The 27,032-nt window shown below is 39.8% G+C and overlaps 1 protein-coding gene across 1 annotated transcript; it reads right to left on the reverse strand.

The window, feature by feature from the left end:
- Positions 1-1,268: 1,268 nt before the first annotated feature.
- LOC147455869 (uncharacterized) lies at positions 1,269-9,852 on the reverse strand. The gene is made up of 2 exons (XM_086513769.1): positions 9,654-9,852; positions 1,269-2,119 (listed from the first exon to the last, which is right to left on the reverse strand). The coding sequence occupies exons 1-2, from the start codon at positions 9,850-9,852 to the stop codon at positions 1,269-1,271; spliced, it is 1,050 nt and encodes a 349-aa protein (XP_086369895.1).
- Positions 9,853-27,032: the final 17,180 nt, after the last annotated feature.

Raw genomic sequence — 27,032 nt, forward strand, 5'->3', positions numbered from 1 at the left:
CTTTGTAAACTACTTCTTGTTTTGAAGTACTAAAGCCATTGAGTGGCTGCTTTCCTGTGGACGTAGCCCACATTGGGTGAACCACGTATATCGTGTGTACTCTCTCTCTCTCTCTCTCTCTCTCTCTCTCTCTCTCTACTCTATAATCTCGTGTATATAAATCTGTCTCTCTCCATTAAGTAATCTACTCAATTATCTATTTAGCTACGTCTTATTTTCCTAACACTCATCACCCATGGATTTGGCGGCATCCATGACACCTCCTGGGTAGGTTAGGGCAAGAATATTGCCCTCTTTGCTTGCATCCCAGGGCATGATAATGGGCTCCTTTGTGTCCTTGATGACACCCCCAAGGCGCAAATGAGGCAAATTCACCTCAGATCTTTCAGGCTCCTCCGGAAGAAGAAACACAAAAGTCGCCAAGCGACTTGGAAACTGGGTGCCGACCTTCTTCTTTTTCAAACGTGAATCTTCAATGTACTGACCTGCCTCACCCGCAATTACACAAAATCGTTGAAGTCGCTGGGTGAAAGGCCGATCGCCTTTGTGTATGTAGCGAAGCAAATCGCATGGAATCCACAATTCCCCTTGTCCGACAATTGGTACAGCATACTTGTCGATGTAAAATTCAAAAAATTCTAAGATACGCTGAAAAGATTGGTTGTTTAGGTGAATAGTTGCATTCACATCAAGGAATTGGGTGAAGAAATTGTGAAGATCGTCACGATCTTGCCACTCGGTTGTTTGTAAAAACTCTTGGAAGCGTTGTAACGTCGTGGCTTCAGGAGGGGTGGAGGAGGATGCCATAATGCTAGCTGCTAAAGTAGGAATGCAAAGAGTGTTGGAGCTCAAATGAGAGTGTGAACAGGCAAAGAGTGTGAAAATGGTAGGGTTTAGGAGGCTTTATATAGCAGGCGCCCCCCCCACCCCCCCCCCCCCCAAAAAAAAAAAAACAATAATTAAAATATTAAAAATTTTTCATAAAGTATTACAAATAACAAGAAGTTATAAAAAACTTACAAACTAAATTACAATCATTTAACTCAAAAAACACATCACTACAACTTTAAGATAATGTGCATTGCCAAAATTTGATACAACCATCTGCTTGAACTTACAATTGTGATATTATAAAAAATTTAAGTACAAAACATAACTACTCTAATGATAAAATCAAATTCTCTTCCGTCGTCCACGCCTTTTCATTTTGAATCGTGCTCTCCATGCGGCTACCAATCTAGCAAAAAAAAAAAATTAGCATACCCAACTTAGAGCAGGGAATAATCAAAAGAACATAAATATAACATAATTAAGAGAGAAAAATCATTCACCTTACGTCGTTTGATGCAAAATTTTGTATCTTCTCCATGCTCTAAACCCATTATCATTAAGTGCTCCCGCACATTGGCCAATGTCCAATGGTTGTTCACTTGGACGTTTTCAACGGCACCACTCGACAATTTGATTGCAATATCAAATACCTCAATTGTAGCATCGGTGAATTGCAATGGAATCCATTCACCAAGCTTGCACATCCACCTTTCATAGAAGTACCGCACGTAAAGAGTGGAGCGCACCTTGATGAAACGGATAGCAATGCCGAAACTTCCAACCTGACACCGAAAGCGATCTCCATTGTGAAGTCCTTCAAGATACCCCCACTTCTCCCCAAGGATGGCTTCCAATGTATCGTATTGTAGATCTTTGTAAACATACATAGTATTTGTATGATGGAAAGGCAAAGATCCAAAGATGCTAGCGAAGACATGAGCAGGACAACACCATCCAAGCCCAACAGAACGCGAGGCTTTTCCAATTTTTAATGATGCTCTCACATCAGCTACAATCTTGGCTTTCAAAGACATTACAGTGAATGCATTTGGCTTTGGCCACTCCATGCTACGCAAGGTTGTAGCCTCCAAAGGTTGTAGCTCTCCGTAGCCTTCCTCATTTGTAGGTACAATGTACTTGTGGGTGTAGAAGAACACCCTCTGTCGTGCAAGGTTTGATGAAGTTGTGTTGGAGAAGAGCATATCTCCAAGACTTGTATGCATGGTCATAAATGTTCTTGAAAGGCACCAGAGTGGTTGCTCCTCCATAAGGCTAGAAGGAAAAACATCTACATAGAAAAAGAACAGTCCGTGAGATGTAAAAAGTCCATTTTTTTGTTACCACCAAAACCATTGAAGTGCAAGGGACATACAATTACAAGGAAAATCCCTTGGGTTGGTGATCCCTCGTAGACGCATGTGTCCAAACATGAAAACATGTTGAACGATTGCCACCGTACCCTTGTCTCTTACTTGCTTGAAGCCTAGTAGTCTTACCTTCCAATGGAGATCAATGTTTGTTCTTTCACGAACACGATGGGGACCGATTGTGGAAGGTTGCATGTAGACCCACGCACCTTCTTGAAAAAGCTGAGGTTCCCATTGCTGCTCCTCATTCTTCGAGTTGTGGAGAACCATACTTTGAATGATGGGTTTGGGGCGTCTATTTTGACCATTATTTGCCATGGATGCTTAAGTGGGAGCTTGAAATTGCAATGGAGAGCTTGGGGAAGGAGGAGGGAGACAAAGTTTAGAGAGAGAGTGGGAGCTTACAGTTGCAATGGAGAGCATGAGGAACGAGGAGGAAAACAGAGTTTAGAGAGAGAGAGAGAGTGGGAGCTTAAAGTTGCAATGGAGAGCTTGAGGAAGGAGGAGGGAGACAGTTTAGAGAGAGAGTGGGAGCTTAAAGTTGCAATGTAGAGCTTGAAGAAGAAGGAAGGTGTAAAAGTTCAGAGAGAGAGTGAGAGCTTTGTGTTATGGAAAGGGGCTATGGAGGAAGGGAGTCTTGGAAAAAAGGTTCTAGAGTGAGAAAATGACTTTTTGATCATAGGGTAGGTTTGGGGGGAATTTTGGATGGAATATTTTGAATTTAAATTTTTTTTGAAAATTTTGAAATTTTAGGGTTTTTGCAGAAACGTTACTGTGGACCCACCACTCCTCCCCTCCCTTTTTTCCCCTCCCTCTTTTACCCATCCACCTCCCTCTAGGATACAAAGCAATAAATGAGTGGACAATCCTATTATTCTCTCTACTTTTTTAGGTTCTAAACTTATATACATTGCTCTCTTCCTATTGGCTGGAGCCTAATTAACCTTAATCCTATATGGTCCAAAGAGAGTCCACATTTTTCCTAATGTAACTGTGGTGCAAGTTTGGTATCAATATGTGATAGAGGAACATGGATCGTGATCAATGTATCTATGTGTCAAAATGTACTGAAGCTTGGTACATAGCTTGCCCTTTGTCCTTACTGTATGATTTTTGTATGATTTGGACTTCTTTAGGCAATCCCTAGGTCTGCTTTAGGATTTTCCTCTTTGAATAGTTTTTTGCTCTTTTGACCCACTTTTCATAATTTGTTTTGCATTTGGTTCTTTTAGGAAAAGTGTTTGTCTATATCTCAGCTACCTACTACTCAAATCTCACCCAAAAAGATTTCAAAGATTTTTCATGAGGTACATGGATCATGATCCATGTTCCATCACATCTGAACACCAATTTTGGCTTGATGATTACCTACAGTGTCAGTAGTCTATTCCACCACTTCTTTTCGAGTTTGGACAAAAAATTCCCAATCAAGAGTGAGTTTTTTTGTCTGCTTTGTGGTTTTTGAATAGTTTCTGTATTTGGCTATTTTGACCAAGTTTTTTCTATTTTTTGACATGGTTCCTTTTGGCAAAGTTGTTCCGCTAGTTATCAGGGATGTACTTGTGAAATATCAACCCTAATGTCAAAAGGTACATGGATCACGATCGATGTTTAACATCATTTTTTCATGAATTTTTTCTGCTAGTTCTCTATTCCCTATAGAAGCCAAGTCTCACACCTTTTTGAATTTGAATCCCAAAAGGTTAAAAATTCTCATATTTTGCCTGTTTTGTTATTTTTGCCCTAACAACCAATTTTGAAGTGATTTTTGAAGTTTTCTTTCAAGCAAACTTGATCAAAGCAGTTTTCCATTGATGTACAATATAACTGGTCACTTTTCACCCAAAATGGTCTCTGGGGTACATGGATCGCGATCCATGTTCCTTCATAGAATCTTGCCAGACTTTGCAGATTGCTTCTAGAAAGTATGTTGATGCCCTTGATCCACATATTTTTGAATTTGGATCACTTTTGAGGTCTCTACCATCAAATTTCAAAATTTCAGAGCTATGGTCATTTCAGTCAAAATATGGTTTCCACCATTTTTTCCTTCAATCTTTTAGCCCAAGTTTGATGGTCATAGTTTCTACTTACCCTACTCCTAAGTGCTGAAATGAAACATGAAACAAAAACAAACAAAACGGTACAAAATAAAGTCAAAACAAAAAATGGAACATCACTCTCAAAGTATAGATAATCGAAGAATGAAATGCTTTTGGCTATCTCACTCAAAACTCTCTTTATTTCTCAAGAATAGGTCTAGCAAGTCCTCGGCTTCTAGACTCTATCAAGCACTAAACCCCATGTCTAGCTTCTTTGCTGCTAAAGTGTAAATGGAATGGAGAGACAAATGTTCAAAAAAGAACGCTCTAATGATATGCACTAGCTCACTCACCATCTAAGGATCGTATCCCTAGCAACGTCGCCAATGTTAGCGGGTCGCCGCGATGGACGTCTGTAGCGTAGCGATCTGGTACTAAGATAATGTCAATACTCAAGGAAGTGACTCGGATGGTGGACGGAGACTCTTTGAGAGTGTCAATAGCGAGAATTGAAGTTTAACAAGCAAAAATACCAACTCAACACTCAATGATCAGGGAAATCTATTTATATCCTTTCTCACGGCTATTGGTCATCACGCCATTTCGGCACATGAACGGACTCAAAATGCAACGAAACTTTAGGAGGAGGTCTAGGAAACCTAGGAGCACTATCCTACCACATTTGGTCACAATCCGACAAGGTACCAAAATCACGATTCAGCATGAAAAAGGTCCTGAAAACTACAACAGAACTATCTACAAAGGCCGTTGTATGCTCTAGGAACACTCTCCTATGGTCAAAATGACTACGAACAGCGATTTAAGCACTCAAAGACACGTAGTCACGAACCACATCAAAATTGATAATCCTCACACTTTAATGAAAGAGCAAAGAGAGAGGAACACAATGCACATTTTGGAATTGAAAATGGATTACCCAATCACTATTAGTTGTGATGATTACAAGTTGGAGCTGCTTCGTAGCTTGAACGTACATTTTCAGAGCTCCTTTCTTCTCTAAAGATAAACCTCCTTTCACATTAATTTATCTATACTATATATAATTGAGCTTAAAATTTTCAAGAAAGGAGAGGGCATCCATGTGTCACTTCTCTCCTTCATTTCAAGAACCTTAAGAAACATTTGGTTTAAAATGTAAAAGTGAAGGGTAGGTTTGAAATGTAAAAGTGAAGGGTAAGTAAGAAGTACTCTCTCTTGGTAGAAAATGAAAAGACTTAGTTTTGACTTCTTTGTTATGTCAAAAAGAAATACTTAGTACTATATATTTATATTTATATTATGAAAACTTTTTAGCAAGCTAGCCTTTAATTTTGAGGGTGATTAATTTTGTTTTTGTAAACGGTGACTCTACTTTGCAACTTGAAAAAATAATGAGTAGCGAGCTATGTCACGCGTCAATAAGTTGGTCCGTCTTAAATATGTACATATACGCGCACGCGCGTGTGTGTGTGTGTGTGTGTGTGTGTGTGAGAGAGAGAGAGAGAGAGAGAGAGAGAGAGAGAGAGATATCATGTTTCATTTTCTATCGCATTGTCGTGTGGGTCGCATGTCTTAGAGAGAGAGAGACGTCTTCGTTTTTTTGCTGCAGTTATGTGTGTGTGTATCAGAGAGAGAGAGAGAGAGAGAGAGAGAGAGAGAGAGAGAGAGAGAGAGAGAGAGCCAATCCCATTTAGTCATGCTGAGGAGTGTGTGTGTCTATTTTTGTTCGAAAGAGAGAGAGGGTGCCATTGATTGGACTTGGCACTTGACAGAGAATGCCCCCCCCCTCTTCCCCAAACTCGATCATGAACACAACCCACCACTTACTTCATGTACAACTTCTCAAATGTTGTTGCAACAAGCCTCATGTAGTCTCCTTTATCAACACCCTTGGCTGCCAACAGCTGATTCGCCACAAGCCCCACACCCTTATACAACCTCAATCCTCTACTGGCCAGGATGCCAAGAGTTTGGATCCACTACATGTCCCACTCGCCACAAGCGCTTGCTGAGCCACCTACTCCTCTATCGCTGCCTGTCCGCCACCCTTGATCCCGACGGAATCCATTTTTGCATAGTTGCGGCCCTCCACGCCACGAGAGAGAGAGAGAGAGAGAGAGAGAGAGAGAGAGAGAGAGAGAGAGAGAGAGAGAGAGAGAGAGAGAGTCCCACATCCGTGTCCACACTATCTTTGTCTTTTTTGGCGAGTTAGCGGATGCTACAATGTTGAGAGCTCCAACGTGAACATCCAAGCTTTTTATCTTTCCCAAGTTTTTACATCTCAAACTCCTGACATAGGCAAGAAAAAAGGGGTTCTGCAAGGGGATAGGTGGCATTGCCTGGTGCTACAATCCTCACGGCAACGTTCGTGCAAGGCAGGTCTTCAATTGAGTGTTTGGAAAAAATGTGTCTCAGCTTCATATCATGTTGTTTTTAATTTCAAAAATACCGGTTGACGGCAAGGGCAAAAGGAGAAATTCTGTCCCAAAATAGAGAAAAATAGTGTTGAAACGTGCAAAATAAATCTAATTTTCAAAATTTCCTCTTGGAAAATTAAAGAAAATCAATTTTTTATGTTTGAAAATTTATTTTTCCAAAACACTAATGTGATTGCATTGGAGAATAATCATTGCCAGTCGAGGATATTGGCCTTGGTCTTGGAGTTAGCAATCCTTTACTCATTTAATTCCTCCTTGGTGTTGCATACCTAATGTGAGCCCTTTGCCTCCCCCTAGAAATGATGCCTCCAGTCTCTTATTGTAGGGCTACCTCCATGCATGTGCCTCCATTGTAGGACTGTCACCATGTCATTTGGCTTTCATTTAGAGCCTGGTCACTTTGGAACGGCTAAATAGCCTTCCAGTTTTGTTTGCAAGTCAAGAAAATCGGTGGCTTCAAAGATAAATGCTTGCTTTGACTGAGTGATGAGATAGATCTTGAGCTTCAAAGATAAATGCTTGATTTAACAAGAATGACACCTCCAAGTCAACCGTGTTAAAGGCTATGACCCTTTTGAGGCTCTTAACTACCACGATTAGATAGGTAGAGAGAGAAGATCCGGCTCCTGTCCGGGTAGAAAGCAGGCTCGCTGGTATATGCGAACAGGCTCTTAGCCTCTCACATGCTTCATTTTAATACTACAAATTAGACATGTAGCCTGAGAGAGAGAGAGAGAGAGAGAGAGAGAGAGAGAGAGAGAGAGAGAGAGAGAGAGAGAGAGAGAGAGATATTTTTCTTCATAGTGATGTGGTTTGAGACCCGTTAATCTTGAGACCGACTAATCCGGACTCTCAGCTATTAAGTTTAGGCAAACCTTATCCAATCCAAACATTGCTGGCAACAAGTCGTCATGCTGCATAGCAAGTTAGAAGAGAGAGAGAGAGAGAGAGAGAGAGAGAGAGAGAGAGAAGAGAAGAAGAAGATCAAAAGAGACTTAAAAATTTTCGCCGATGAACGTTGATTCTTGAACTCAACGGCTTGCATGCTCACATACTTATATAAGGAGAGGGGGACATAAATTTTAATATCATAGGAACATTCACAGTGACCTCACGGGGGGGGGGGAGAGAGAGAGAGAGAGAGAGAGAGAGAGAGAGAGAGATTGTCCTTAAAGGTCAGATTGACCTATGGGACCAAGTACAACATGTAAATTGCTTGAAGACTATGGATATAAGGGTGGCCACTAGCAAGTTAAATCCATGAGGTGGCTAGGAGAGAAAGGTATGTAGGCCATGGTATGGGCTAAAATGTGGGTAAAGCAACCACTCATGTAGGGTGTGATGATCGCACTCTCAAATAGTTAAGGGATATAATTTGCGTACAAAAAGAGACTCTCCTCCATGTACTGCCTCAATGCTCTGTCTCACATTTAAGGGAGTGGGAGCTAAGCCAAATGGCTACTATGGTATAAAAGATGGGTAAGGGCAAGCATGTGAATGGCTAAATACAATCTTCTCTTTCAAAGAAGAACGTGCATGTGTGCTCCATGTGTGTATATGTGTGTGTGTGTGTGTGTGTATTTTGCAGCACGCCCTTTCTTTTAGCATGATGCCCAAAACTCTTGCAAGAGAAACGATTGAGTGAACTTTTTTGCTTTCATTGCCCTCACAGTTTAAGGTGCCAACGGTGCCCAAATGTACACAAACAAACAATGCTAGCTAGATTGAGTGCAATCCAACCTATAAAATTTGAAATTTATCCACATATAGAGACAAAGTTGCTATAGCCATGCAATCACCCCCAGGTCACACACCCATCATGAATATTTCCTTTGAGAAGCAAACGTCAGACTGCTCACCAAATCAGTTGTGCATACCAATGGCAAAGTTTCTTCTACTACTATGTGGTGTAATGTTGGCATGTTGGTTCATGGATGGTACATGCATCCTAAGTGCCAACAAATAGCAATTCACAACTCAGTTGAACGTGATGCCCCAAATTCAAGACCAAAACTACAAGAGAGAAGCATGGAAGAGTTGCTATTATGACCAATGCCTTGATTGGTAAGAATGATGAGAGGGAATGCTAATGCATCTAAAGAATTCGTCGTTCAATGCAAACACTATAATCATAGAAGGATACTGCCTCTCTATTAGTCTATTTAGAGGGTCACTACCACTCAGCAGGGTCCCATATCAATTGTGTGAGGGGGATGTCTCTAGCCTAATCGCAAATTCGTTGCCTCCTTAGAGAGAAACATAGGATGTTAAAACAAGACATCATGCGAAGAGAGCCCATTACTTAATTCATTCCCAAGAGACCTCAAATTGACTTGATGATTCTTGAACACACACACATAGATAGAGACAAAAGTGGGAGGAGGGGGGGGGGGGGGGGGGGGGGGGGGGGGGGGGACAAACTCGCCATGACTAGGAGGAGAATGTTGGAGCTTGGCATGATCAACTAGAAGGAGATTTGTCCTTGGTCATTCCACAAGAATGTGGAGAGTAACTACACTTATCAGTTGTTCGATCTTACACTCGAAAAGGTAGACATATTGTTGATCCAAAAGATAGATTTGTGCTTGGTTTATGTGAATGTGGAGGGCACTTAGACCTTGTGTGTTGTCATACATTGTCATCTAGAAAGTAGTTATAGTGGTGGTTGATGCACAAGTGTATTAAAGAGCTATAAAAGCTCACATGAGAATCATAGGCATTTGCCCACATTTGCCCTCCCTGTGAAGGGAAGGAGAACAATGGTTGCTTCAATTGACGCATATGTAGCCGTGGCAACGCGTGGGTCACATACTAGTCGAGAATTATATCTAGGGCATTCTAAATGGTTAGTGGCCGGCTCACACAGACCTTTACAATTATCATGACATCACTACAACTCAGGGAATCGATTGCTACTCTGGAATTAGGATGTACATAGAGTACCACTACATTAGCTCGAAAATATAATAGACTACAAATGTGGTGTCCGACTACGTGTTTGGCTAAGTGGATGCGCGTTCGGTTTGTCTCATAATAGGCGATTTCTCTTGGAGCCACCCCTGCTTGCTGGACCAAGCCAACCCCCACCCAAGAGCCATAGTGCCTAGAGATTGCACTGCACCCATACTTCGACACCCGTAGAACCCACAGACCGCCCCACAATGGGATCCCCATGGCATGCGACAACTACAACAGCCCCAAAAGAAGCGAAGGCTAGGTCAAGAAGAAGCTTCGCGCAAGCGAACGCGAAGCCAATACTAGGTGTAGATGCATAAACCTTAAAAGGATAGACGCTTTTAGGAAATTCCATTTATTTAATGTCATGACATGCACATTTCAGGGGGTATCACATGAGTGTACAATAAGAGATAAGAGGGGGGGGGGGGGGGGGGGGGGGGGGGGGGGGGGGGGGGGGGGGGGTTGGGGGGTTTTGGTTTGTTCACAAAGCAAAAAAAGAGAGAATTTACAAAAGGGAATTTCACACGAGGTCACAAAGACTATTTTGATACATGTGGGTGAAGTATGTAGTACTACTAATGAAACACCCCCCCCCCCCCCCCCCAACCAAAAAAACAAACGGCACATGTGCTTTCTTTATGGAAAAATCAAACGTGATAATGTGCTTTGAAACGTCATATCAAAGAATATTGGGGCTGAATGAATCCTTGGCACACATAAAGAGCCATATGGTCCCATAGGAAGCACTTTTCTCTCTCTTGTTTTTTGCTTGTTCATTTCTGTTCAAGTGCTTGAAACGTGATGTTCTCCATCACCTCGTAGACATCTTCGAAGGTGACATTCGTACAGAGTTTAATGAATCTTGGAAAGTTAAAGAAGCACGCGTGGTTATTTGCATGGTCCCATAATGCCAATCCTTTTTTTTAACTCTCTATAATTCCAATTAGAAAGAGTTAGGAGTAAGATTAAGAAAAACAATATTAGGGTTCGTGGGCTCTGTCACCTCAGTATGGGAGTGGGGCGCGGAGAGGCCCCAGTTACAGGGGTGCCCTTGGGGGTGGGGCCCCTGGCTGGACGGCTCCTCTTGTTGAGGCTCGACGGCGTCAACAACCCTCTGTTTTATGAATTGGGACGCCTTCGTCACTATATGGCACGGGTCTAGCCAGAGGACATCTAGGGCCCAAATTTGGGGGCGTGAGGCGGCTTTAATCTCGACCGTCGGATCACGCAGTGAATTGGGGGTGAACTAGGGGCAAAAATGGCGCCCCGAGTTCATCCCTAGTTCACCCCCTAGTTCACCCACCTCGCGGGGTGTGGGTCGAACCTGGGACGTCTAGGTTGCCACACGAATGCCCTACCACCACGCTAGCGCGTGTCATTGTCCATGTTGGCATGGCACATGATCATACCCTAATTTAGGTGCCCTTAGTTCACCCTTAGTTCCCTTCACCGTTAGCTCACCCCCAGTTCACCCACCCCTAGTTCACCTCTAGTTCACTGCGTGATCCGACGGCCGAAATTAAAGCCGCCTCACGCCCCCAAATTTGGGCCTTAGATCCCCTTTGGCCTAGAGCCGTGCCATAAATGACAAGGCTAAGGCGCCAAGGGGGCCTTTCTCGCAGAGATGCGAGAAATAGTGTTGCGTCTCAAGCAGGGGCATGGTGATTGGGCTTTGGAGAGGCCTATTTGGAGGGCGGCTGACAGGGTGTGGAGAGCAGGCACTACTTACTAGGTTTGGGGGCTACTACATTGGTGCCAAGCCCTCCGTGCTGGAACGATCTGCTACCCCGGATTGCAGGGTCCGTAAAAACCTTGAAGAAGGGCGTCCTGGTTGTGAGTTCATTCCGCGTAGAGTTGACAGGGGGTGTGGTTTTATGGATGGTTGGTATGCATGGCTCCATGGTGTTTTGAAGCTCGTCTTGTGTTGAGGCCCTCGACTGTTGTGGGCAGTTGTTTGGATCTTCTTGCTATGTGATGGTTGGCGTCTTGGTCGACTTTGTGGACAAGCGGCTTGATGGTGGCGGCTCTACCCGCTTGGTGGCATCCACTAGTCGGCCTTTTGCTTTCTTCGGCTTTACGCCCTCTCCGATTAGGTGGCCTCCAGTTCAACGAGCTCTTTATGTCAAGGTGGCTCCCTTATCAGCCTGATGTGCGTGTGTCCGACATCCGGTGGGCTTGATGCTCTACTGAACCTGGTGGGGAGGGTAATCCTCAAGTGACAAGTGAATGATTGCTTGGGTGCCCATCACATAAAATGCCTATAAGTGGCTATATTTTTGGAAAAAAATTGGAGATCCCACCTAAAATCTAGATACTAGTTGCGAAGGCACGCATAGCCACAAAGAAGCCTCTCTTTGTACATCTAGTGGGTGAGAATCCACGAGATGATCTCAAAGTCTCTAACCCCCCCTCTCAAATCTTGGGTGTAGATATGTCCATTTATTTGAGGACCACAATCAAGTGCACAATCTCTCGAGAGAAACTTGAATATGGCACCAAGGTAGGCAAACATGTCCACCAATGGCACCTTGACATGGAGGGTATCCAGAAACCATCATTAGAAACCATCATTAGTATCTGCCACATCTTGGGAACATGAAGGAATCGTATAGAGACAAGCTCCACCACCTGCACATCATATCATGGGGGCATGTGATCAATATCTATAGTTTGTTAAAGACAATGAACGTAGATGGATAAAGTGAGTGAAAGACATGTTTTGATAGAATCACTTGCCTAATCACAATCCCATGAAACACCATCCAATTCAGGCTTCTGTGGAAATTTCTTCGGCTATTTCCTAGACTACCAAAATTGTGAAAAATCACTTCCTTCTCCTATACTCTAAGAGTGTTTGAAGCGTCATCCTTTTGTTTCCTTTTAGTTTTCTTACTTGTCATGTATGATCATATAGTTAAGGCCTCAAAGATGCCTCTTAATCCTTTGTAATCTTTGTAAGGTGTCCTACCTCTTAATCCTTTGCTCTGTAAGTTGCCTCTTTCCAACACCCAGAGAATATGAGTTTCCCATGTTAAATCATTGTTCATCTTAGAATAAATCAAGGCTGAGCAAAAATCATTGTTCTTTGATATGAGACGTGTCATCAAGATGATAGCCAGGTCTTTCAAAGAGAGCAATTTTATTGCACGAAGAATCCCTTGTTGCATCTCATGCACCTTATGAATGTGACCATTCAATGTCTTGGACTTTCAAAAGATCACCATTCAACATTAAGTTAAGGCCATAGGCCTCCAAGTATCCCTCTAATGCTATTTTCTAGTCCTAGTAATTGACCACATCAAATTTTTGATCCTCCAAACACCCTAATGAACGACAAAATGGTTCTATCAACACTACAAGATAATCAATTAAAAGTAGCATGAATATTCATGAAATAACAAAGGAACTAAGCAACACAAAAACTTGTGGGTATAGCTAGCATTATTGATCTTTAGAGTCTTTCAACAATATGTATGAGTATAAACATGGGGAGATTAGTGTACCTATAATAATTGTGCATATATTAGCACAATAATCCATGCATATATCCACTCAATGGAATTTCTAAAATAAGTATGTACATTTGCATGTCCAAAATGGTGGATCACACAAATGGACATCCTATTCATAAAACTACATAGAGACTTAGCACATTCAGTTTAATTAATGGAAATTAAACTAGGATAAACACATCAAAACATTAGCATAACATTAAATTTAGCACAATAATAATAAATAATGATAAAGTAACCAAGGTGTTTAAGTGAACCCAAATTCATGTACATCTATCTCTCTATCTCTATATCATAGAATTAGGTTGAACTTGATCTTGATCTCTCTTTTCATTGTTACTAGGATGTAGCACTACTAAAATGTCGACTTCGATCCATACAACATAATTGTAGTAACAACAGAAAGCATCACTGATAACTTTGAAGCTATAATAACATACTCAAGTTTTAATTATGGAAGATTTTTTGACAGGTTGGTACACTTCGATACTATAAAAGATTGTTCTAAAAGATATAACATCTGGTACTACTTTGAGAATGAAAATCTAAATGAAGATGAAAGAAGGTACCTGGGTTTTTTAAAAAGGAATACTCAAAAGTATGTATACACTACTTTGAATTAGCAAATCCTTGCTTAGAAATTATAGTTTTGGAAAAAAGGTTGAAGTACTTAAGTATTTTTGTATATCTATATTTAAGGACAGTAGCTAGTCTAATAATTTTTAAGTTGGACATGGATAACAATTGATAGGTTCTTTGAAGCCTGCCATACATAGCCAAGTCTAGCATATCTGTTGTCTTGACCATATGGATACAGGTGATAATTCTATCTTGGCTTAAAAAGGTTTAGCATGCTGCTGTCCAACCTTGATAGCACTTGATGATTGGACCGGGATAGTTATGATACATTTGTGTAAATGAAACCTCATTCTTATTATGATGTACAGTTATGAATCTAAGACTGAGTGGTTTCTGTACAAATCTTTGCCTAGACATCCTTAGCGAGTCGTCTTTTGAACGTGTTTTTGCTTGGTGTGTATTTATTAAATTTAAAACAGCTACACACACCCCTAAACACCAAGCCCTCCTAGGCAACTGGGTGGACCGGGATGCTGGCTTTGGATACTTCTTGTCTATAAGCTTTATTAACCCACTATCTATAATTCCGTGATAGGCTGACAGGTGTTTGGTGGTCGCTCCTTGACTATAGACTGGATTCCTAATCACGACTATTGTTGTCTTTTTAGCTCAGTCAGTTTTAAGTAGCAGGTTAATCCAATTCTACTCACCATGCTTTAATAAGATTTATTTTGATGATCACAGGTACATGCTACCTACTACACATATTAAGACATGGTATATATCATCTAAAGACTATCAATGACAACCATACTTTTTTCAAATTGATAAACAAAGCCTTAAAACTCCTACAAGAGTAATGTCTATCTTGAAGACGGTATCAGACATTGTGTTAATACAAATATTCTTTACCCTCTTCAGGACACTCTAGCTTGGCACTTCCCTACTAAAGACTTTTGTTTTAACTCATCTTTTTGATGAGGCAGTAGGCCCATACACAATGGCCCTACTGCCGAAACCCATTGTGTATGGCGCTTGGGATAGGTCGGGTACACACACACACACACAGACACACACACACACACACACACACACACACACACACACACACTTAGTCATAGCATCTACCATGATAGCTAGTTCTAGCTACACTAACTCAACCTATTGGTAATACTACCCAAACTATGTATGTAGATGATACTTTACCCAACACACTTCTGACAGTGAACTAATCCACACTGTTGTTGCATGATTACAAGTAGCCTACTCTTAGCATAAAGTTCTCCACCTTGAAGTTTGAAATTTCTAAAATGAGATTTGAATTCCTTGTGGCCGGCTTACTATGCTATCTTGGTTTTCTTAGTTGAAAGAGTACCTCTAATTGCTCCTCCTGGCATAAACCAATGCAAGATTTTTCATTCAATGTCTATTGCCACACTTATAATTACCTCATAGGGTGATTCTAATTGTGTCCTTGATACCCGGTATTATTTACACTGCTATCTTGGTTAGTATGGTTTAGTGTGAACCAATTTGTTTAGCACAGGCTCTGTGGGAGCAATCCCTTAGATTTTTTTTAACCCTTAAAGGAAGTCAAAAGCTAGGTTTCCTTCCCTTCTGCCATAAAGAGAATACACTCTGGTTAATGTAATCTGTCAAGATGAGACTCTTCCCCTTTCACTCATGGTGCTTCATGATGAAACACTTCTCGATCTGAGAACCGAGCTTGATGACGGGTGGCTTGGAACGGACTTTGGGACATCCACCACTTGGTATGATTCTAAGAAATAAATCATCCTACCCTCCTATAGATAAGGTCATGTGCTAGGAATTGAATGGTGTGGCCATACTTGGCTTACCCTTTTGGTTGTCGACTGCTGACATGCTTCTTTGTTGACATATACCCATCCTTTGCCCCTATATTAAGGTGAGGGGCTCTTCTCCCTTCACTTAGACTTGGGTTTCTTTTTGTCTTTTGCTTTTTAGCATACAAGATAAGAAGTTATGATTTAGGTTCTTTGCATTGGGTTTTTTATACTGTCCCTTGCAACATTATAAACAATTTGCTATTGGCGCCTTGATTGTACTGGTTTAAAAAATGGGGGAAAGAGAGAGTAAGATGACAGTGGAATTGTACTTGGCTTTCCCCTGGCACTTTGGAGATTACTTTGGGATTACTTTTGCTCACATGCTATTTATTTTACTCAAAATATCAATGCTTAGATAATATCTTGCTTTGTTGAGTGATTATAATAGGTTTTTCTTGACTTAAGAATATTGAAAGAGATATTTTATGTATATAATTGATTGAATGCAAAGGAAAAAATGAATTTTCCCACTGACTTTGCTTTGAAATCTAAGATGTTTTTCTTTCCTCATGAATAAAGAGACCTTGCCCATGTTGTTGCTGACACATGCTAGGTAGTGGTCTAAAACTCCTACAGACCTGCTCTTTGAATTTGTTATATGCCTATAATTAGACTGATGAGATTGATTCCCAATACTGGCTGAACTCTGGCCCTATTTTGTATGAGAGGCCCTTTTTAAGGAAATTTGTTAAGTAATCTAGAGCTTGGACACAAAACAAGAAGCATTTGAATCTTTGTTGGTCTTTTTTACTTGAAAATGATAATAACGGGTTTTTTGGTCTCCAATCTTGCTCACTTTACTTGAAATTTTATTTTGTGCAATCTCTATAGTAGTTGCGTATCATGAAAACTTATGTAAAACTGGTAATTTTGCATATCATGCTACCTGAGGTGGGTATGGTGTTGTAACATGGGGGAGCTTGGTGGCCTTGACTTGCTGAGTGTGATATGATATCTGGCTTGGATGAGTGGTGTAGATCTAGTTTTATTAACCATATTCATACATACATGTTCCACTACAGCTAGCTCTTGGTGGTGATACTGCCATAAATTATATGTATAAACTTATACATATTTTGTCTTTTTTACTAACCTGGTTTTGATATTCAAACGTATGGGTATTGGTCTAGTTTTTTGGTGCTTTACTACCTGAGTATGGTATTGTTATTGTGATATGGGGGAGACTATTTGTTTTGACTCAACAAAAAAATTGACCTTCAACTTGGCGCTTGGATGTGTGTCTTAGATCTGGTCGTTTTTTAAACCATATTCACTACATCTGGTTCTTGGTGGTGGTGCTACCTTAAAATATATAAAAATAATATATATACATACATATTCTAGTTTTTTATGCTTTTCTACCTAAGATTTGGCATAACCTATGATTCTAACCGACATATGGTTACTAATCAGGTTTTGATGCTTTTAACACCTGAACATATTATGATGTTGTGATATGAGCAAGTCTGTTTTTTTTTTGAAATCTGACCTTCAGCTTGTTGCTGTATACGATATTATTATTTGGCTTCAGGTTCTTATGACTGGCTCAATTTTTGGATCACAGGCTGTGCCCTGAAGTAATTCCAGTATGGTATTTTAGAAATTTGGTTATCGACATCTGTCTGTCGAGCTTGCTAAAGTAGCATTAGGCTGACCCTAATCTTGATCTCGATCTCTTTTCACTGTTACTAGGATGTAGCACTACTAAAATTTTCGATTTGATTCATACAACATAATTGTAGTAGCAATAGAAAGCATCACTAATAACTTTGAAGCTATAATTACATACTCAACTTTTATTTATGGAAGATTTTTTGACAGGCTGGTACACTTCAATACTGTAAAAGATTTTTCTTAAAGATATAACATATGGTACTACTTTGAGAATGCAAATCTAAATGAGGAAGTAAGGTACCAAGGTTTTTTGAAAAGGAATACTTGCAAAAGTATGTATACCCTACTTTGAATTAGCAAATCCTTGCTTATACATTATATATTTGGAAAAAAGGTTGAAGTACTTAAGTATTTTTGTATATCTATATTTAAGGATAATAGCTAGTCTAATAATGTTTAAGTTTGACATGGATAACCACTAATAGGTTCTTTGAAGTTTGCCATACGTAGCCAAGTCTAACATATCTGTTGTCTTGACTATATGGATGTAGGTGAGAATTCTATCTTGGCTTAGAAAGGTTTAGCATGCTGCAGTCCCGACCTTGATAACACTTGATAATTCAACTGGGATAGTTATGATACATTTGTATAGACTCATTTGGAATGATACCTCATTCTTAGTATGTTGTACAATTATGAATCTAAGACTAAGTTGTTTCTGTACAAATCTTTGCCTAGACATCTTTAGCCAATCATCTTTTTAACGTCTTGTTGCTTGGTGTGTATTTAATAAATTTAAAACAGACACACACAGACACACACACACACACACACACACACACACACACACACATTACAACGCTCAATCAGAGATTCTCATTCTCAAGAAGCCTCTTTATAGTTCCTAACTTTTTCTCACTCTAAAATCTCTCACATAGTACACACTCACCCCTCAATTTTTCTCCCACTCTCTCAAATATAGCGTTTAAGAAAGGAAGAAGATGTGTTATTGCTTCTCTACACAATCCTCCCATGTAGCTACACGTGAAAAACCATGGTTGAAATAAAAGGATGGGTGGAAGGCCCTTTCAAAAGAAAAGGTGAGCTCTCTCTAGATTCTCCCAATTGCATTCCACTCTTCAAAGATTTGTAAATTCTTCTTGAACTAGTGGTCTTTGCAACTTCTTATTTGCACTCTTAGACCTATGAGTGGCACATCCTATTGAGTTGCTTCTCCTCAAATCCCATTGCCCATCATTGCTTGTCACTTATTATCTCTTCTCAAGCTCCCTCTCAAGTTGTGGCACAAAAGATCTTTCCCTTGAATCTGCCAAGGTTTCTATACTGATATGACCCGACTTGATATTGGCTACCATAGATATTCCCAATTCTACAAACTTTAAAACAATGAGGGTGTATTATCTCTACCAATGCTCATTTCTTTTATTTCTTTTTAAGCTCAGCAATCCATCCATACAAAACAAGCCCATGAACTTTCAAGGTAGGCTCAAAAGAGTCATTTTGCAAATTACAATTCTTGGCATGCTTTGCAAGTTCTACTTGGTTAGCAGGTCTGCTTGAGAAAGACAGGAATGGTTCAAAGAAGCTCTGCCAAAATATTGCAACTAGGGGTCTTTGGTTGTAATGAAGAAACGGGAGATGCACTATTTTGAGCATTGCCACTTGCTATGGACACTACCATATTGACCCTTGTTAACTGAGTCAACGTTAATTAACAGGAGCTGCTAAAGACCAAATACGTGTGGATGCACATCAAGGATGAATAAAAAGAAGTAGTGAAGATTGGAGTTACACATTTTCCACATTTTCCCAAAATGGTCATGTATTGCAAAGTCCCGATTTATTTCAAGCCATTGTAATATTTTAATGTGTTACGGGCTCAATGGGAGTTCTAAGCTATAAAGAACATGTCATAAAATATAATATCTAACCAACCCAAATAATTTTCTCATCATAAACTGATCACTTAATGTGGGACAATAAACGGGGACAAGGGTTAAGATATAAATGTGCTTATAGATCTATTTCAGCGCGGGGCCAATGGTAAAGGGGCCCAAATGAGAAAAGGTCTATCAAAGAGCAAGGTTAACCAATGGAACAAAAGACCTTAGGGTTGTCTTCATTAAAGCCTCCAAAGGTAAGTGTAAAAGCCTTAAGACATAGTCTTTAATTTTTACTCTTTAGTCACTAAGATCCAAGCAAGCAAGGAGGCAGCTTGGTTAAGCTAGGGTTGTGCTTAAGCAGGTGGCCTACCTACTTACCAAGATCAAATATCTTGCCACAAAGAGGTGGGCGAGCCCTACAAAGGAGGAATGCGTGTAGTAAGTATGCACCTCACCAAGGACTCATACTCTTATGAAAGGAAAGGGGCCACATGTCAAGTGTAGAGGCACATTGATCAAGTGGGCAAGGGAGGTAGCTTGCTTAATCAAGGGACGTGCTTAAGCAAGGGGAGTTCTATCTTAACCTCACAAGAGGGAAAGAAGGACACTTGTCAAGAGACTACACATCTTGCCCCAAATGGAGCCAAGCTCTCATTGGCTAGAGGGCTACATGGCCCAATAAGCTTCAAGGAAAGCCTAGGCAAGGGGGTCAACCTAGCTCTCTCTCTCTCTCTCTCTCTCTCTCTCTCTCTCTCTCTCTCATTTAAGCATCCCACGAGCTCACTCGCTCTCATTCTTCCCTTCACACACAAGAACTCCATATCCTTCTCCAAGCTTGAGAAGTTGAGTGCCTACTACCACAAGATCTTGGCGATGGATGAAAATCCACACAAGAGAATTCTTATGCTTGCTTATCAATCTCTCTAATCTCCATGATCACTAGGCTAAGCTATGCTACAAGAACTATGAGTGATTATGTGCAAGGGGTTATCGCTTTCTAGTAGAGCTACTTCTACTTCTCTCTTGTTCCTCACTCTCTGCCAGCTCTCCTCACCTTTCATGGTGTTTGAGGTCTTGGGATTGATGCTGGGTATTTTCCAAGTTCATGCTAATCATGTTCATTGTTGTTACCATGCTAATTTTTGGTGAGTGAAGCTTACCATCTTCATCTCATCAAGAAAGTCTCAAGGAACACAAACAATTTTATTGTAAACAAGTCTTTCGTCATGGAAGAATCTATAATACAAATGCCTATTGGAGGGGAGACCGGATCCAGCTAATCCGGTCCTATATTGGTGTTAATTTCTCTAAACTCTCACTCTCTTTTACAAGTGTTTCTCATGCCATGTTAATGAAGTAATGTGTTAGTGTTGCTCTCTCCATCCAAGCACTTTCTTTCTCACTATAAATCTATACTCAAAAGAATGTTCAAGGAAATGCTCAATATGTTATTCACTTTCTGCTCCAACTCAAGGTAAAAGGCTAATTCCATTACATTGGTATCAGAGAATTTGGTTTCTCTTTTCTTGCTTAAGAAGAGAGGTCCTTAAGTTGCCTATAAATGGTTGATGTTGTTAATTATATTAGGGCTAGTGGAACTGGAATCTATTATCAGTTTTGTTGAGCCCACTATGTGGGGTATGGTGCACACCTTGGGAGCTTTGGACTTAATAATGGATTCTTTTTAGACTTTCCTATGGCTTTACCATTATTGATCCATAAGAAGTCCAAAAGGAGCTAGCTTTCATCAACTCTGCTATGTTAGACCTACTCCTCTACTTTCTATAATTAACCACTTTGAGGCGTGGGTGTAGATACTTAAGAGCCGATTTTCAAAGGTTAAGAGGAGTGGAAACTAAGGTTTTGAATTGCCAAAGCATACACTAAGTACATAAATAAATTTTGTTAACATGGCTGACAATAATCAAGAGAGTAGAATTAACATTGATAGCTTTGATTTTGCACATGAAGGTGCGAATGATGATGCTCCCATGTTTGTGAATTATCTAGTCACTAGGTTGTAGCAAGCTATGGGAAACCCTGCTTTGCAAGCCAAAGTTAACAACTTTGTGCTTATGGAATTTCCCTTCCTCTCCAAGAGGAGAGAGATCTTAGGAGGCCTCTTGAAGAGACCCCCAAAAGAAGACTCTCTCCTATACGAGAGTAGGAATCCAAAGAGCAAGAAAGCAATGAAACTTTAAGTTCCTCTGAAGATGTGGCTCCATGAAGACAGCAGTCTGAACGATCGCCTACTCCTCCCAAGAGGAAAAGATCAACACATAGTCCTTCTCCTCGTCCTTCCGAAAGAGAAGAGAGGAAAAAAAGGAAGAAAAGAGCTAGGAAGATGTCACCCTCTTCTCCTTCATCTTCACCTTCCTCCTCTTCCGATGAAAGCTATGGATATTCTCCTAGAGAATACAAGAGGGGAGGACATCGCAAATCATTCCCTGCATGGAGAAGGTCCCAAAAGTTAAATAAGTTCAAGGAGGGAGGAAAGAGTATCTCTTTTCTCACTTATGACGGAACTTTTGGTGCTACTGACAAAGTGTTGGCCTTCATCCAGCAATTTGATGCGGATTTTGGAGACGAGGGCTTTACAGAGTCCTCCAAGCTACACCATGTAGCTATGAACTTTTAAAAATCAGCTCGTCAATGGTGGACTAGCCTTCGTGGCAAGGGTGAATCCCCAAAGACATGGAAAACTCTATGAGTTTCCATCAGGGATTTCATTAACATGATCACAAATACGTGATTACGTTAATAACGTTGAGTGATCACATTTCAAAATATGTGATCACGTTAAATATTCATGTGACTTTACTTTAACCTATGGAAATCTTCCATTTTCATAAACCTATTGTGATTTTTTCATTTCTTGATTGGATTGATCTAGCATTTTTACAGTTCTTGTTAGGTCCATTGAAAAAAATACATAACCTAATGTTGTTTTGGTGGGTTTCCACGTCACCACCTTTTGGCTTTTTTGTGATCACGTTAATTGTGATTATGCGAATGTGATAGTAAACATTATGATCACAAGAAATTTCACGTGATCACGTGAATATTAAATCCCTGGAACTTTCCATCATGAAGCAATTCCTTGCAAGCGATGCCAAGGACAAAGTGCTTATCAAATGGCGCAGATTGAAGCTTCTCTCTCATGACTCTATCCACAAGTATGTAGACAAGTTTTGGGATTTACATCTCAAGGCTACTGTCTTTCAAAAGATAGACTTTGCCGAGCAAAGATAGCAATTCTGTGCGGAATTACCTGAAGAGATGGCCGAATAGATCAACTCTCAACGGCATGGTACTATTAGCGAAGTAATCCATCACACCATGGTTGCTTCACATATAAATCTCCATCAAGGGGCTGGCCATAATGTCAAACCCATGGACAACAAAGGAGAAAATGATGCCAAGGGAAGACCAATGCTTAAAATTCCTCCCAAGGCACTTCCAACAACAACAACAACAATCGGTCCAAGGAGACAGGAGTTTACAAAGGTAAAAAAAACTCTCTCCTGAAGAGCTTGAAGCTTTTTGAAGGACCATAAGTGTTTCAAGTGTGGAGAGTAAGGACACGGCTATCGTTCTTTCCCCAAGAAGAATACTTGCAATGAGACTCCTAGGGCTTCCACCATTAAAGCTCCAAAAGAGGATTCTCATTGCAAAGGCTCATCACTCTCCTATGCTTGGGGAAAGGTAAGAGAGCATGATGCATTCATCTTGTTTGACCCTGGCTCCACTCACAACTTCATATCAATGGATTTGGTCACCAAGTTGGGCATTCAAGATTTTGAGATGGGAGATATAGTAATAGTTGATGCAGCTTTCAAGGGACAACAAGCCTCTGTACTCCCTTGATTGGGAAGTTGAGGCTTCATGTCCAAAGCTATGTCGCCAAAGAAGACTTTTTCATCTGTCCTCTCCAACATGAGGGGCACCATGGTTTGATCGCATGGCTACCAATATGAAGTACCCTGAAAGGAGAATAAACTTCACTTACAGGAGAAAGAATATGTATATAGATGCTAGTGAGCATGGTTGCACTATTACACTTGTAAATTGTCCTGCTTTTGATAAATCAATGAAGAGCTCAGTTTCTGCGTATATGATTTTTGTCAAAGAGTCTCCAAAAGATCCTAATGTTTCATCAAAAGTAAATGGTAGGAATCAAGAAGACTTAGACTTGTCTAATTTTCTAAAAGGATTCCAAGATGTGTTCATCAATGATATCCCTATGGAATTACCTCCAAAACGAGGGGATGAAGACCATCGCATTGAGCTCCTTCCTGGAAGCTCACCACCTAACAAGCCTCCTTATCGAGTCTCACAAGCTCAACAAGTGGAGATCATGAGGCAAGTACAGGAGCTGGTAGACAAAGGGATTGTGAGGCCTAGTTCCTCTCCCTTTTGCTCTCTAGTCCTTTTATTGCACAAGATAGATGGTACATACCGCATGTGTGTGGGCTATCAAGCATTAAACCATATCACTATCAAAAAAGATTTACCGTGCCTCGGGTAAAAGATCTGTTTGATAATCTACAAGGCTCTACCTACTTCCGTAGGATTGACCGTGAGAGTGGCTATCATCAAATAAGGATAGTAGATGAAGATATCTTAAAGACCGCATTTCACACAACGTTTGGTCTTTATGAATATCTACTCATGCCTTTTGGTTTGACTAATGCACCGGCTACATTCAATCCTCTAATGGAGAAAATTTTTAGACCGTACTGCAAATTCACTGGAGTGTTCTTTGATGATATCATCATCTACTCCAAGTCTTTGGAGGAACATAAGAAACATCTCCAAGTGATTTTTCAAGAATTGACATTAGGGAAAATATGAACCCCAAAAGGGCCCTTTAAGGTCAAAGATGCTTTTGGAATATACTCTCTACACCAATGACAATGGGCTTGTGGCCACGGTCCCACCACATTTTGCATTCTTTCAAATGGCCATAACTTGAGCATTTTAACTTCAAATTTGTCGGTCGGGGACAATAGTGCATTTGGATCTTGCCGAGCGCTTTCCATGGATATGTTACATGATATAGTTTTGAGGTACGTAGATATAGGCTATCCATGTCCCTCCTTTTACGTTCTACTGCTTACTAAAATCTGATTGGTTTCTCTTACAAGGCCCCTTTGATGTTCATATTTTCCCTAATGAGGGAGAATAAGCTTTTTCTCAACCATAAGAAAAGTGAATTTTTCCTTCAAGAGATTCAATACTTAGGTCATATTATCTCTCAAGATGGTATCCGTATGGATCCATCGAAGTTAGAGGTAATAAAAGCATGACCTAATCCAAGGAATCTACATGAGCTAAGAAGCTTTATTGGTATGTGTGCATACTATAGCTAATTTTTTGGATTTTTGAGTGATTTTTAACGTTTTTGGCTAATTTTCGGACTAAAATGTGGCTTTTTCGGGTATTAAGAAAATAAAAATTAAAAAATTGGTTTTGACAAGAGCCAGCCAGTTCATCACGAGCGTGAGCGCGTACGTTTCGGCATGTTTTCGACGGTCGTACGGACACTGCGATAAAAATTTTAGGCTCCGATGCAAAAAATGGACTCTCGACGGTGTGTATAGGTGAGAATCGCCTCTTTCTTTCTCTTGCTCAGATTAGCCTAGTAGCGCACACCGACTCCCTCCCTTAGCGTCTGCAAACACCAAGCCACCATAGGATACTCTCTCTCTCTCTCTCTCTCTCTCTCTCTCTCTCTCTCTCTCTCTCTCCATGGTGTGAACATACTCAATCACCACGCGCACACACATGCCTGAATGCACCCCTACACATGCAATTCATTAAGCTATAAGAAGACAAAAAAAAAAGAGATTTCTCTTTTTATCTTGTCTTGTTTGTCTCTTTCTTGAACGGTTTCCTGAACGACTGTCAGCTGGAGTCTTTTGTCTTTTTCCTTTTGTTTGTGTCATTGACTTTTTATTGTATTCATTTCATTTTGTTTCTTTTCAAGTTCATTTTAATTTCATTTCATTTCGTTTTCATTCCCTTTAAATTTCATTTCATTTCAATTCAAGCTCATTTTCCTTTTTTCTTTTTTCTCACTTTCATTTCATTTATTTGTATATTAGTAAAACAAAAACAAAAACAAAACAAAAAAAAGCCAAAAAACCATTAAAAATCAGAAAAACAATAAAAAAGACAAAATACAAAATAAAAAGAAAAATGGTTTTTAAAAATTTTAAAAAATAGAAAAACTCACCAAAAAAACTTATAAAAAATAAAAACCTCATAGAAAATTCATAAAAAAGAAAAAAAAATTGAGGGATAAATCACAAAAATATAAAAATTTCATAAGAACTCACCAAAAATTCATAGAAAATCATAAAATTGCTCGAAAAAATCACAATAAATTATAAAATTCATAAAAACTCATAAAACTTACAAAATCACAAAAAAGTTACAAAATTCACAAAAAATCCTCTAGAAATCAAAACTTTTCTAAAACTTATTAAAAAATCATAAAAATAGATTTTTTTAGAGAATTCAAAATTTCACAAAAAAATTAATAAAAATAAAAAGAACATCATCGAAAGAGCTAGAAAGAGGCAAAAAAGAAAAAAACACACCGTCAAGAGAAACACACACTGCAATGCAACCGAGATCAGCAGAAAAATGATAAAAAAAAGCGAGCAAAAAGACCAACTCGAAGCCGTGAGCAACATAATTTTTTGAAAAGTTTTCAAAATCAAGCGTGAAAATTAGGTTCCAGTTGGATAGAGAGGGGCACAACTCACATGTGATTGCAGATTAAGCTAGTACAAGCAGCAAAAATTTTGCTAGTCACTATCAAAATCAGTTAGGAGACAGTTTTTACAGAACAAGTCAACATGAACTCAAATCGAGCCGAGCATTCAACTCCAATAGAGCAAAGTTTACAGCTATATGGCTACAATGGAGATAAAGTCTTATATACAGATTTCGAAGGCCATAGATACTTGATGAGTAGCAAAAGCAACACAGGAACCAAGATCCTATTGATTCATCGGAGTGAAGCCAAATTTAGAGAACTCCCAGATGTTCACAAACTTCAGTGGAGCCAGGTATTGCAATCTCAAAGATGAAGTGCAAATAGAAGTGCAGAAAATCAACCCAAGTGTTCATTCAAAAATCTACACAAGCGAGCAAAGATACAGCTGGTGCATATGCAATCAGGGTCATTGTACATGTATTATAGTGGTCAGATCTATAGTTGAGAGATAGTAATGCAAGACCCAACAGATCAACCAATAGAAGCCAGTCTAATTGGAGAACCAAAACAAAGATGGTACAAAAGTCAAGATGGAGCAGTCTACAGCTTGACGCCCAATGTTTTAAAAGAAGATGTCGAGAACTTGGCAAGCACAGAAATACAAGCTTCTCAGCTAGAGCTTGACATGACAAAACCAAATGAAATACCACTAGTCATGGCGTATTGCTCAGATTGTGGACAAAAAGGTGGACATTTTTCTAAATATTGTTCAAAAAATCCAGACAACAGGGACATATCAACTGCCAAGCAAGGTACAGAGAAAATTGATAATACGAATCTCGATGTAAGTGCATCTAATTTCTCACTTTTAATGCAATCATAAGATTTTACATTACCATTAGAAGCACCAATAAAAGCATTGCAAGTTCAAAATCAGCATAGAGATGCACAGGCACCTAAAAATCTTAAATTGAATCATTGAACAACAAATTCCTGCATAAATTTGGTCAAGGTGTCCAGATATCACCGAATGTTGAATAGATTATTAGGTTTGCATACGATTCTGCATCCATTGCCACAAGTGTGCAATCATTCACGAGTCTAAGGGACACATCAAAGAGAATGATGTTAGCATTGTATAGTACACATAATTCATATGCACACTGTGTAGATCATAAAAGGAAACTGTAAA

This window comes from Adiantum capillus-veneris, chromosome 6 (genome assembly GCF_014529385.1).
Source record: "Adiantum capillus-veneris isolate H3 chromosome 6, ASM1452938v2, whole genome shotgun sequence".
Classification (NCBI taxonomy): domain Eukaryota; kingdom Viridiplantae; phylum Streptophyta; class Polypodiopsida; order Polypodiales; family Pteridaceae; genus Adiantum; species Adiantum capillus-veneris.